General features: G+C 42.4%; 1 protein-coding gene across 1 annotated transcript in view; it reads right to left on the bottom strand.

The window, feature by feature from the left end:
* The window catches only part of LOC119905739 (cadherin-4-like), a 262,027-nt gene extending 249,474 nt beyond the window's left edge, over positions 1–12,553 (bottom strand). Inside the window, exons 1-2 of the mRNA XM_038723025.1 lie at positions 12,214–12,553; positions 10,692–10,803 (exon numbers count right to left, since the gene is read on the bottom strand). Coding sequence (XP_038578953.1) covers positions 10,692–10,803; positions 12,214–12,270 — 169 coding nt within the window. The 5' untranslated portion in view covers positions 12,271–12,553. The remainder of the gene's footprint in view (positions 1–10,691; positions 10,804–12,213) is intronic.
* Positions 12,554–12,965: the final 412 nt, after the last annotated feature.

Here is a 12,965-nt window from a genome sequence, read left to right as displayed (position 1 = left end):
GAGAAATGCCACGCTTCTGTGATGAGAGGAAATGGAACGCAGCAGTGGCCAATCAACTCGTGAAGATTGGAAATAGAATCAACAACCTCACCTGACATAAGAAACACAGGGATGAAAATCTGACTGGAGAGTCAATCAGCGTCCATGGCACTGGTGTCTGACCAGCTGTGAATGAAGGGGCAGGGGCTTCTGTGTGGACGTGGGGAGATGAGCCGCTAAAGATAAGATGCACTGCCTCCTTAGCTGTCTCTCCTTGCTGGGGGTTGGGGTGTGTGTGGGAGTCTGTTTCTCTGTTCTCTCCCGAGCTTTGAAGCTATAATGCCTCTGATCTGTCATCTATCTTTTGCCTCCCATGCTGTCCAGTGTGCGTCTACTCATGAGCAGGACGATGTGACAGCACTGCAGCCAACGCACAGTGGGAAAGGTGGCCGGGCCTGTCTTTTGGAACAGACAGACTATGCTAATGTATATTCATTAAAGAATTTGGTTCTGGTGCGACAGTTTAATATTAGCTGGCTGCTGTGCAGGCTTGTCATTTGGTCTAGATTACCCCTGCCACAGACATCCAAAGCGTATGCATTTATAAACAACAGAAATCAAATGTTTAACAGCGGGGTGTGCTGTCGAGTGCCTTTTCATTTACCCCTGCACTACAAACAAGCTGCCAACTACTTTATCATGTGGAAGGCTTTGGCCACAAGCTGAAGGACCAACACTACTGTGGATCCAGATTTTGTTAGGTGGTGCTGGTTGATCAGCAGTGGTTCTGAAATGCAGTCAGTGAAAACAATATCATAATAATCTCCTTTTGCTTCCATGCCCTCTCTCTTTCTCACCCACAAGCCGGGGGTGTCTGCCTGGGAGGCACGTCAGCATGTATCTCCCTACGGTCTGTCTCTCTACCACCGTGGCAAATCAATTCTTAATAAACCATCTGAAGGCTTCCTCTGCGATACCTTTCATTTCCCCTCCTCAAAGCTGCAGGGCAAATTAGCCTGCCAAGAGGATGAGAGGGAGCAAGCAGCTGAAGAAAGCAAGAGAGAGGGGAAGAAAAAAAAAAAACGAGCCAACACCTACAATTAAATTAACAAATCACTGTTCTTAATTAATCAGGGAATTACAAGCAGAACCGTTGGTTTGAGACGTGACTGACATGGCTAGTGCACCCTGCATCTGCTTTTGTTAGTGCTGCTGTGGAGGGGAAACAGAGAGAGGTAAAGGAGAAGAGGAAAGGCAGATGAAAGCTTAATAAAAACTCTTCGCAGAGTCCCCTGAGCTGAATAGCGAGGCTGTTACCTCTACTCCTCCCTCCTCTCCTTTCTGTTGGTACCTCTTCCTTCCACTCTCTTATATGCTTGTCATTCCTCCCTTACTTGGTTTCTCTCCCAACCCACTCCAACTATTTCTATCCCTTGCCTATTCCCCCTTATCTCTTCCCCCTCTCTACCTTTCACTGGTTCGGGAACCTATGTTTGCTAATGAGGTGTGATTGGCAGGTGGATTACACCACTGCTTTGTAATCCTTTCATTTCTGTGTTTAGGATAATCACCAACCCCCCAGACCAGGGTCTTGCCTCCTGCCTCTAGGGACAGGCAACAATGTATGTGCGTGCTTGTGCGTGTGCATGTATAAAAGCCCATGCATGTGCAATATTTAAATGTGTGTGACTAACCTTTCCCAAAACCCTGTTCATAGGAGGGCAATAAAACATTCATTATCTCCACCGTACACTGAGGCCAGCAATATGCCAGTCATCATGCTAGACTACCAACGCTCTGCTACATAGTTCATAAACCACTCAATGGTACAGAGTGAACCCATCTTTCTGTCCATCCAAGTTGTAGCTTAGAGCAGAGAAAGTAGCCCATCTGCCTGCTTGCCAACCTGTCTGCAGATCCTCATCCCTTTCTACCCGAGAGATGAGCAAACACTGTCTTCTCTTCTGAGTGTGGCTTCTCCTCTAGCTCTTCTCCTCCTTCTCTGCCTCTCCCTCCCTCCCCCCCTCCTCTCTCTCCTTCCCTTCTTTCCCCCTCACAGGAGCTTGTTCCCTCTGCGGCCACAGGATTCACTTTGTTTTTGATCATTCTCAGATTCAGAGCTAGACAACTTATCTGCTTCTCTACATTCTCCCAGGCCCAGAGGAGGAAAGCGGGGCTTTTTATTACCCTCGCTCTTTGCCTTTTCCTCTGATGTACTGAAAAAGACAATAGACAGATAGGCAGAGGGAGAAGAAAGGGATTCTGGCCAGTGTGCTTTTAAAATTGTGTTGGTCCCGAGGCTTGAAACGGCTGGCTCTCTGGCCTACATTTAGTCATGGAGTTTGACCAATAGTATTACAAGGCCTTATTAGCCTTACAGAGAGATGCAGCAGCACCTGGCTCAGACTTGTATAGAATATCAGCAAAAAGATAATTACAGTTCTCCACAGCAGTCATCCTCTGTATTAAAGACTTTTGCACCATTCATTTTCATATAAAATGAAAATCTTCAGGCTCTCAGAAGAAGCAAGCCTCGTAAACATCAAGGAGTGTAGTTAAATCAAACAACAAATTACCTTTCACACTCTGTATCCGCTAATAAAGTGTTTGGCAGAAACAGACATGTTTAAGAGACAAAAGTGGAATAGACTTTTTACAGCACCATACTATATTTGCAATGACCTGTGGATTGCACTGTAACCCTAAATTCAACAGCCATCATCAATTTATAAATGCATGTATTCATTGCTCACTGGAGTGCAAATGTTAACCGAGTAAATGAGTATGTGCAAGTTAATAACACTCCATGACAACCGTTGCCACAGCTACAATGATCTGTCTATGACGTTTTCTTTTAATTTATTGTGAGAGGTACACCACTGAGTTCACACACAAAAAAGGATTTCTTACATTCCCCCTGCTGACATATAGCTTTACAGATAATTAACCAGCAAAACAAATAAACAACATCATACAAACATAAAAAAGAGCTGCAACAGTTGTTTTAGTTTAGAAATGACTGCTTCATTGTAACATTTTTAGGAAAATTCATATATGTATATTCCGACATATTACAACATCAGCCTACCGGGTTCTCTTATAAAGCAGTTACTCACTTCTCTACTGTAATGACACTAACAAAAAAACACAGTGGTGTAGAAATTACATTAAATAATCATCATCATATTTATCAAATAAGGACTTTTAATCTAACCTGTAGCATTGAAACAACTAGTCAATTAACAATTGGTCGAGCAACAAAAAATTAATGAACATTAAGGAATCTTTTGAGTCAAATATTAAGCAAAATATTCACTGATTCAAGATTCTAAAATGTGAGGATTTGTTGCTGCTCTCTGTTTTATAGTTATATTGTTTATGTATTTAATATATTTAGTTTTTGGATATTTGACGACATCAATGTGGGCGCACAAAACTTGTGATGGTAACTTTTCACATTTTCTGACATTTAAATCAATTTTAAAGATCAATTTCTTAATAAGAAAAAAGATTCAACAACAAACTCAAAGGGCTTAACTAGCCAGCTAATTTTGCCCCAAACCACAGGGCGATATAAAGATTCTCCCTTCGGGGAAAATCAATAGTCTGTCAAAAAAAGCCAGCATCTATCTTGACATTAATCATCAGACACAAAGACAAGAGCTCCTCTTGAAGTGCCTTTGTTAGCCCTGTATTAGCTTTTAGCCGGTTGAATAACGTCGGCCCAGACACTATGGGACTCGTCATTGTCTTCTGATTAATTAACATTACTGGCACTCTGTTTGTCGACCCCCGACTCCCCTATCCTTTTCTCCCTCTGTCCCCTGTGTTCCCGCACAGCTTCCTTGTTCAGAGGCGATGATTCGGCTGTGTGCTGAACTTAAGAACTTAATGGGGAACATTCACAGGGAGTTCAGGACACAATTAGTGATTACCAGCCAGCCATGTCTTCTGAGGGCTCCCATCCTTCGTTTCATCCTCCCGTAACAAAGAAAAGGGATCTTCAAGCAAAAGGAATAGCATATGAGGCTGTAATGCTACTGGATTTGTCCTGCCCACATTCTCAGAGAGATCATACACTTCTGCTGGTTGATTAGAAAATGGACAGAAGTCTCCTTAATTAACAATAATGATCTGATCTCAGTTTGGGGAAACTAGCCAGGGTATAGAGATAATGGAGGACTGGGTTAGAGGTGAGAAAGCTGAACCATTTTTCATGTTCTTTTTTTACATCACTGTTATTAGGAGTTTTTATAACAAGCTCTGTAAATGAGCTTTTAGCCCACTTCTCTTTAATCATGTTTTGTAGTTAAAGATTTTTAGGGAGAAGAGGAGATTTATCCTAACTGAGCTCATGCATTTTTAATTTGCTCAGTGCTTAAACAGTAACAGAAATTTGAAATTGAAATAGCAAAATGGTGTCATCCATGTCTCTTCCACTACCACTGCCTTTCTTTATCACAGCACAACAAAATAAAAAGTGATGGAGCCGTGATAGTTGAATCATCACTTTATTGGCTGTGTGGCTTCATTTCTAACTTAATCAATTAGGCTGTAATTAAAATACTGTCACAGACAAACAGAGGAAGTGGAGGAGTTAGGAGTGAGTGGGCAGGAAGAGGACACCACAGTGTTTGGGCCCAGGCCAAAGCTGTACTGGAGCAGTAGGCGGCCTGGGAGGGGAAATCTGGATCCCATTTGTTTTAGAGTGCCATAATGGGTTTTGTGTTTCTTTGTGTGTTTGCATGTGCATATATATATATGTGTGTGTGTGTGTGTGTGTGTGTGTTTGCATTAATGCGAAATAACAGTGAACAGCACCATATATGATGACGTGCTAGCTGCCTTAGGGTACAGAGCCTTATCTTAAACTCGCTTTTCTACCCTGTTGAGAGGAAAGTGTCTCTCTCCCTCCACTGCACCCTCTATTTCACCGTCCCTCTGACAGTAGCCTTGCTGAAGGACATGGTCAGTGTGACTCTCGAGCAAAGAGAAACAGCCTTGTAGGCTTATCGTTATCCTGCTGGTGTAATCCCTGTCTACCACATCCCAGCAAAAGAACAGCCCTGGGAGCACATTGCGTTGCTCTTGCTCCTCATGACAAACTATTTTACCAAAGACAGTAGGTACACCTCAACAGCCGCTTAATCTGACACCACCAATGAAAAAAACCCTCCTAACCTCAGACAAAATGTGCATGTCTGTGTGTGTGAGAGAAAGAGAGAGTGAGAGAGAGAGCTGGTATTGTCCCCTTGTCATCTTACAGCCTTCACAGCCCATACACACCATCTGTGCATTAAAGAGTTGGAGTCCATGCAAAGTATTTAAACGGGTTTAATGTCTTCAGGAGGGCAATAACCTTGGTCCTGTAGGACCCCAGAAGGCCCATCATATCAAGGCAGGAGGTCTCTTAATGTACCAAGCAGATGACAGGGATTCAGAGTTCACACACACCACAGAGTAACTCAATCTGCAGGAAGTCTCCCACATTTGTTCTTCTACTCTTCTCTTCCCTCCCTCCCATCTCCTTTGTCCCTCCCCTCAAAACAAAAGGAGAAGATGTCAAAAATCTCATTAAAAAATAATGGCCTCCACCTGCTTTCTTTGTTTTCTCATTCTCTCCTGCTTGCCTTTTTAATGACCAGCTTGGAAAAACCTGGAGGATAGCCACTATGCACAGAGCGCCGGACGGCTACCTCAGTGCACACAGCGCATTCAACCACAAAACGCACACACCAAGCACACAAAAGCACATAACTGTTGCACAGCACGGGTTCCCAAGGCTAACAGTATTAATCAAAAGGAACTCCTGCAGGTGTAACGTCTGCCCCCCTTTGCTCATCTCATAAACCACTCATGTCTAGACCTTAACAAGGAAAGAAACGCTCAACCATGTGGCTAAATCATCTATATGAGCCTCTCAGGAAAATCCACACACAATTCTTTAAAACTATTGGACACATACTTCAGGCCTGAGGTTACACATTAAGTAAATATGTGTCAACTGGCTATTTGTAACAGCTCCCTGAGGTCAGATTAGCCTTTGGCCTGAAGAGCATAAACCAGCACCTCAGTATGTCTGTAGAGTCTTTACTGCTTCACAAGACATCCAACAAATGTCAGCCTCATGCGTTTCTGCAATTAATAACCGTAGAAAACGGATGTGTCTGTGCCTGTCTCTGTGACTCTATATCCTCACAAAAATTAGCCATAAACCAAGTAATATTTCAAGCAGATGGCGGAAAGAGAATAAGGATTTTTGTTTTTATTTTGCATTATAACAGAGATTAGATGGTTATATGGGAGGGGGCTGCAGAGACAAAACATGAATGATTCAGCACAACGAAAAGAGAGAATCAAAGAGAGAGAGGACTTTGCGAAAAGATTAGAATAAAGTAAGATACCATGATCCAAAACTAATGACGAGAGGAAACCATAAGAGTGATTTAGACAGACACAGAATGAAACAAAGGAGGCTATATTCCAACAATATCTAATCTCCATGAGGACGCCTGTCTGCTATCGACCCAGATAACTCTGCGGGCTGTGTATCATGAGATTTGGGGCAAAAGGTAAACAGGAAATCAAAACAATCTAATTCCATTTGAGGGTGAAAGGAAAGATAAAAATTGATGAATTGTCCATCCCTATAGAGTGTGTGAAAATAAATGACATCTTTTGTTCAGGCTCTTGTGAGTTACTCATTCAAAGCGAACTTCTGTTCCCACATCAGCAGCACTCTGAACCACTAAAGAGTGTGTGTCAACTCTGATTTTGGGTAGAGGGGATGATAGTCTCTAATTCTTGGTGTATTATTAATATCTCAGGCAGAGGATCCTGTAAGGTTATTTGAGCCATTATGTGAAAATGGTTATGTCCGTTAAAGTGGTGGTGAAATTGATGCTTACTCTTACTTCTGCTCTTGAAGTTGCAAAATGATGTTCAGAATACAAAGCCTTCAGCAAAGTAACAGCCTGGCTAATGGATTTTGAAAAATCACCTCACAGGAAAGCTCACCAACCAAGGCAAGTGAGACTCGTCACCAGGGGCCTTCTGGATGCCCGCTGGAGGACATTTTTGGAAATATTATCCTGGAGAAAATTACAGCTCTGAACAATTTGTTTTATTCAGAATGCAAAGCTTTCTCATCCATTCCTAGTGGGCAATGTGTCTTGTGTATGTGTTTATAACTCTGGAGCTACGAATATGATAGAAATATGGTGGCACTGAAGGGTGGGAGAATGGATCTGGGTCAGAGAGGCAAGGCATAGATTTAAATGCCATCAACTGAATGGTGAATCTCTACTGAATGGCATCATATAAGGACACTGCACTGACACTGAATGTGTGACTGTGTGTATGTAAGGGAGGGAGAGAGAAAGAGTGCTTACAGTGCAACAGAATATGTATTAATGAGTACAATAGCAATCCTGAGCCTGGCCAGGAGGGTTAAGGACCTTTATACAGACACTCAGGCCATTCATTCTGGCTGATGAGTTACTCAAGGGATCTAAGTTTTAACATTTAAAATGGAGCCCAGCATCAGTAGAGTTTCTAAAAACTAATTGATGACTGCAGAGAATATCTCCAGTTCCCTCTGAAAAGCTGGACGTCAGCATCGATATAGCTCAGGTACTGACATGTCCAACATAAGCACATACAGACATTAGAATATCTCTCTCTCTCTCTCTCTCTCTCTCTCTCTCTCTCTCTCTCTCTCTCTCTATCATACACACACAGAAAGTGAGGTCTGCCCAAAACCACCAGTAACCCAAACAAAGTCCAAGGTCAGCAGAGTGGGCTCGCTGAGCTGAAACCACCATCCCTGGCTTTCATTACCAGGAACAGAATCAGCAGAGGGATGCAGAGACACATGGGATGAGGTTACGTTAGCTGGCTCTGTTTATCTGAATGAGTCTGGCCAGGGCCCAGCTCATACTCTCTCGTCAGTGGGATACAAAACACTCCAAATATCATGACAGCGTCTATTGTTGATCCAAATATCAAACCTTCAAATCATTTTAACAACTGAGTATACTTTTCTACACCGCTGAAACAGACTATAGCATAGCGTAAACCAGGCCTGGCAGAACACTACCTTTAATGGTGCCTACAGTGTGGTAAAGAAGCTGTTGTAAGTCTAAAGACACCCCCCACCCCTTTCACCCCTGCTGTTTCTCTATGTTCATATAATGACTTTTATATGGGAATTTAAAACTGTAACTATTGTTGTGAATTGCCGCTATATAAATAAAACTGAATTGAGTTGAATTAATCAGTTTGGTGCTAAAATGTAAATAAACACACCATCTGACCCAACATCATCAATACTCAGCAGTGTAATTTTCAAACAACCATTAAATGTCCACTTTACAATCCACTTTGTAATCTACCAACACAAACTAAGTGGCATCCTGTTTTTATGTGTTTCTGCCATTAATTTTGGTAACTGGCAGGGGTTTTCCAGATAAATTGAGAGTGAATGAATTCACTTAGCAGAAACAACGCATGGTGTAGAATCTATAAATGTTAACTGCACAAACTGTGTTTATCAATGAAAACCCTCAATTGGCCAGAACCCCCAGAATTTTTGGGAAGTAATCTAAATGAGCATCCCTGCTCATCAAAGGAAGATTAATCAAAAATCAAAATGACTCATGAGAGGACATTATAAAAAAGCGAGCAGCGCATTACAAAGACAATGCAATAATAACACTTAATCTATTCTATTTCATACATTTTGGACAATATATCCTAGACTGTATCATGAAAAATTGCAATGTTATTTAGCGTTCTTAGCTTTAGCTTTGTATCTATATTTGCTGTGGTGGTCTCACTAGTATTTTTTATCAAAATGATAAAAATGTGAAATGTAACACCCTCCTCCTCCCTGCTGACCTCCTGTCTAGACCCTGGCATCCTCCCCATCATGGCCAAGGTCCTAGTTCTGTCCTTCCCATTATTCCCCCGGTGGCTAACATGAATATATATACTTGTGTGTGTGTGTGTGTGTGTGTGCGTGTGTGTGTGTGAGTGGAACTGTGCATGAGTGGGTGTCATTACTCCTGCCCCCATGTGACGGTTTTGGGTTAAACAATGTTATTATTAAAGCCTTTCCAGAGTAGCTTCCTGCCTCCCTCCAGTGACACCCTTACCAACTATAAATCAACTGCCTGAGCGCTGTAAATCACATATGATGCGTGTGTGTGTGTGTGTGTGTGTGTGTGTGTGTGTGTGTGTGTGTGTGTGTGTGTGTGTGTGTGTGTACAGCTGCTCTCAGACACACAGTGAGACAACATTGCAGCTGTGAGTGTGTCATGGCAAAGATGAGCACATGTTACTTTAGCAAGATCCTTTCAAACAACACAGAGGAAATGTTAAAGCATAGGCTTTGAATGTGATTTAAGGGAATACTGTGAGTCTGTTTGTGTGTTTATTTGGTCTGATAACAGGAATGTTTTGAAGCTGTGTTTTTGGGTCTTACATTAGAAAAAGGTGTGCAGTAGAATCACACTAAAGCATCTATTGGTAGTAAATTGAATTCATAATGCTGAAAAAACCCTGTTAGACCACTAAAGATTAGTTTATGCCTGAAGAGACACAGAGACAATTTCATCTCCCTGAGATAAATAATGCTCTCTGAAATAAATGGCTCCTGTGCAGCCGTGATGGCTCATTCTGTGATTGTTTGTGATTGTGTTGACACCCCCTGCTGGGCTGAAGACATCACTACCACACCAAGAGCAAACTCACTATCGGTGACAATGTCCCATATCCAGTCCCACTTCCAGCCAGGCAACAATATACTGAAGTTAATGAAACACTAAAATCAAGCCGGTAGCTTCCTCCAGACTTCTATCACTCCAGTCAAGGACAAACACAACTATAGACACAAGAGAGAAAACAACCCAAAAATAATATATTGAACCCTATTGTGCTGTATATGCTTAGTCTACAACGCCTGTGTGTGCGTGTGTCTGTGTGCACACGCACACTCAAGAGAGGGAGTCTAGACAGCTGTATCCCAGCCAGGTCTCTCTCTGCTAAGGAGAGTGAGAAATATATACTGTGCAGCTGCCGAAGACACAGTCGACCCACAAAAGAGCTATTGTGCGCCCACAGCAAAACAATACAGCTTAGCTGAGCTATGAGAAAAAACCATTGGGATCAATAGAGAATTGCAATTAGCCCACATTGGCAGGAGCAGTGCCAGATTAGACACAGGATGTCGATTCCATTTCCTGCACTATCGGGTCCTCAAACTTGGTTGGCTCACTGTGTAATTGGAGCAACACATATCCAACTTGGTAAGACATAGTAGTGTGACGGTGATATAAGATTATAATGATTAAAATATTAATAATAATAAATGTTTGAGAGGTTGAGCAATGTCAAAAAACAAAAATAAATTCTAGCCCACGTACCCCAAAATGTAACAGACAAGCTTTTGGAGTGTAATAAATACCATGTATTGTGTCGAGTTACATTTTTGTTTTAAATTATTCAATACACTTTTTCATCATTTTGCATAAATCAATGCATAAGTGCTACTTCAGTAATTTAAAAACTATGTGGCTTGGCATTGAAAGCAAACTTATCAGCACACACTTTTCCTTTCACCGGCCTTAATGCAGAAAGGGAGCTCTTTTACTCACACTCTAAATCTTCTTGACAAAACATAAAAGAACTGACTCGCCAATTAAAGGTCTTACCTTTAAGTATGCCCTGGCCTTGCAGTACATCCCTCGAAATCAGCACAGAGTAGAAGCTTTGTGAGAAGCCAGCTTGGCAGGGACCACTGGAAGCATGCTCCCCATTATTCCTCTGGAAGGAAGAGAATACAATGTAAAACATCGATAGACATGGATTTCATTGATTTCTTGCTTCTCTTTGGCCCAGAGCAGTGGAGAATAGCAGCATATAGCTCAGCAGTTAGCATAAATTTATTCAACAAGTTCTGGTATTCCTGGTAGGCACATTGCTGATTAAATACAAATACAGACAATGTGATAAAATGTGCTGTGTAACTCCATAAAGAAACCAGCCCATGATGAAATGAGGACAATTTTCGAGTATTGTGCTCAGGGTTAAGTGAGACATGCTGCATACACACTCAAAAAGAGAACTGCATGAATGCAGCAAATTTTTCTGCCTCCTGACTGTGGGTCTAGCAGAGGGGTCCAGAGAAATAAGAAGGAACTGAGCAGTTCTTGTGTGTGAGATGTGTCTGTATGCTCCTCAAATGGTTTGCAGAAAACTTTGCACACAACATTTAGTGCTCACTGTTGGTTAAATTGAATGATCTGACCCACTACAGCCACTACAGGCGCACAAGTAAATGTGCGTGGACACACACACACACACACACACACACATTCACACACACCGGTGCCAAGGCTGGCTGGAGTCTGACTGAAGAGTAGGCATAAAGCACCAGGTTCCTCACCTCTTGGAAGGGAATAAGGCAGAAGTCAAATATTTTTGTATAATTTCTCTAAATGTAGCCTACGTAGTATGAGAGCAATGTCTTTAGTCACAAAAGCGGCAGCGAGAAAGATTTCCCAAAGCTTCTGGTGCGCCGTCAAGAGTAGCCCACCGGCGCCGACTTAATTCAGCTTTTATTGATTAAATGGCGAGAAAGGGTTTTAGAAAACCTTATTACAAAAGTTTAACTTATTGTTGGCTGTTGCTTTTTGGCCAGGCAAGCCGTATAGAGGAAGGCTAAAATAAACGATATGACTATAGGAGTTTGATAGAGAATAAAGGGACGCAATTGTTCTTTACATGTTTAATTTCACACTTGCTTTGGAAACGTAAACGTATGTTTCCCATGCCAATAAAGCCCCGTTGAACTGAACTGATCACCCTGGGTGATTAAATTGTGCAGTCATTTTAACTTGTGTAATATTGCAGAATCCGCAGCGATCCAGAGAAAAACCTGACGAGGGTCACAGCGGACAATACTGAGCGGTTAGCTCTTACTTTCTTCTTTATTTTTCTCCCTTATAGTGAAATTCATTTGGGAACCAATTAGCTTACTTGCACGGAAATAACGACCGGCGCTGCGCTGCTGCAGCAGCACACTGGACTGACACTGGACTCCATCCGACTACATGACTTTATTTAAGCCTGTGTGCTAAAGCTTTGGAACCCTTCACACTGGGTACGCTGCGTGTTGTACTCTCACAACTCCTCTACATAGCACAAGCTGTACTAAAAAAAGAGACATCTCACCCAGAATGTGTCAAGAAGAAGGGCTGCTGTCAGGACCAGAGCGAAGTCTGTTCTCATCGTGGCGAGCAAGCGAGCCAGGGCTGCCTGGACGAGGAACCAGAAAGAGGGTCGATTCGTAATTCTTCTCCAAAAATTGTGTAATTCCCCCCCTTTCTTGGTCAGATTGTTCGTTACGTCCCTCCGTGTGCTCTGTGAGTGTGCTGCAGCTCTGCCTCGAGTTTCCCCAGCTCTCTCATCTGCAGGTGAGCGCTCCGCTCAGCACCAAAGCGCAGCCAGCGTCACTCTCCAACCCCTCCTATCACCCTGTGCAGGAAAACTCCACACACGCACTTAAAGAAACACTCGTAGGAGCTTTGGATCAAACAACCACACATCTGACGTCTTTCCGAGGACCTCGATATTTTAATCCCTCGTTTATGGCGACCTGAAGTGCTTCTCGGTTTTATGGTTTCAAATGAAAGGCTCTGTAAACCATGATCCGAGTCGCTGTGCCCAAATGTATGGCAAACTCTTCAACCATTCGCCATGAAACTTCCAACACTGCTTTACAACCATGTAGCTTCAACACCTGATACATCCATTATTAGATTTCGACAGCTAACTCGTCGAGCAGGTGTGCGTAGCATTTAAAACTTTAATATCTGCTTTACTTTATTATGATTTTAAAATTCTGCAATGTACAATTCGGTACAAAGGTACAAACTTACTATAGCAGACAGTAGCTACACAGGTCACGTGTGCAGTAGGTATAC

Source organism: Micropterus salmoides, unplaced genomic scaffold, assembly GCF_014851395.1.
Source record: "Micropterus salmoides isolate LMB-PRFRI ecotype aquatic unplaced genomic scaffold, ASM1485139v1 Ms_hic_scaffold_16, whole genome shotgun sequence".
Lineage (NCBI taxonomy): Eukaryota > Metazoa > Chordata > Actinopteri > Centrarchiformes > Centrarchidae > Micropterus > Micropterus salmoides.
This window is presented reverse-complemented; position numbering and strand designations above follow the sequence as displayed.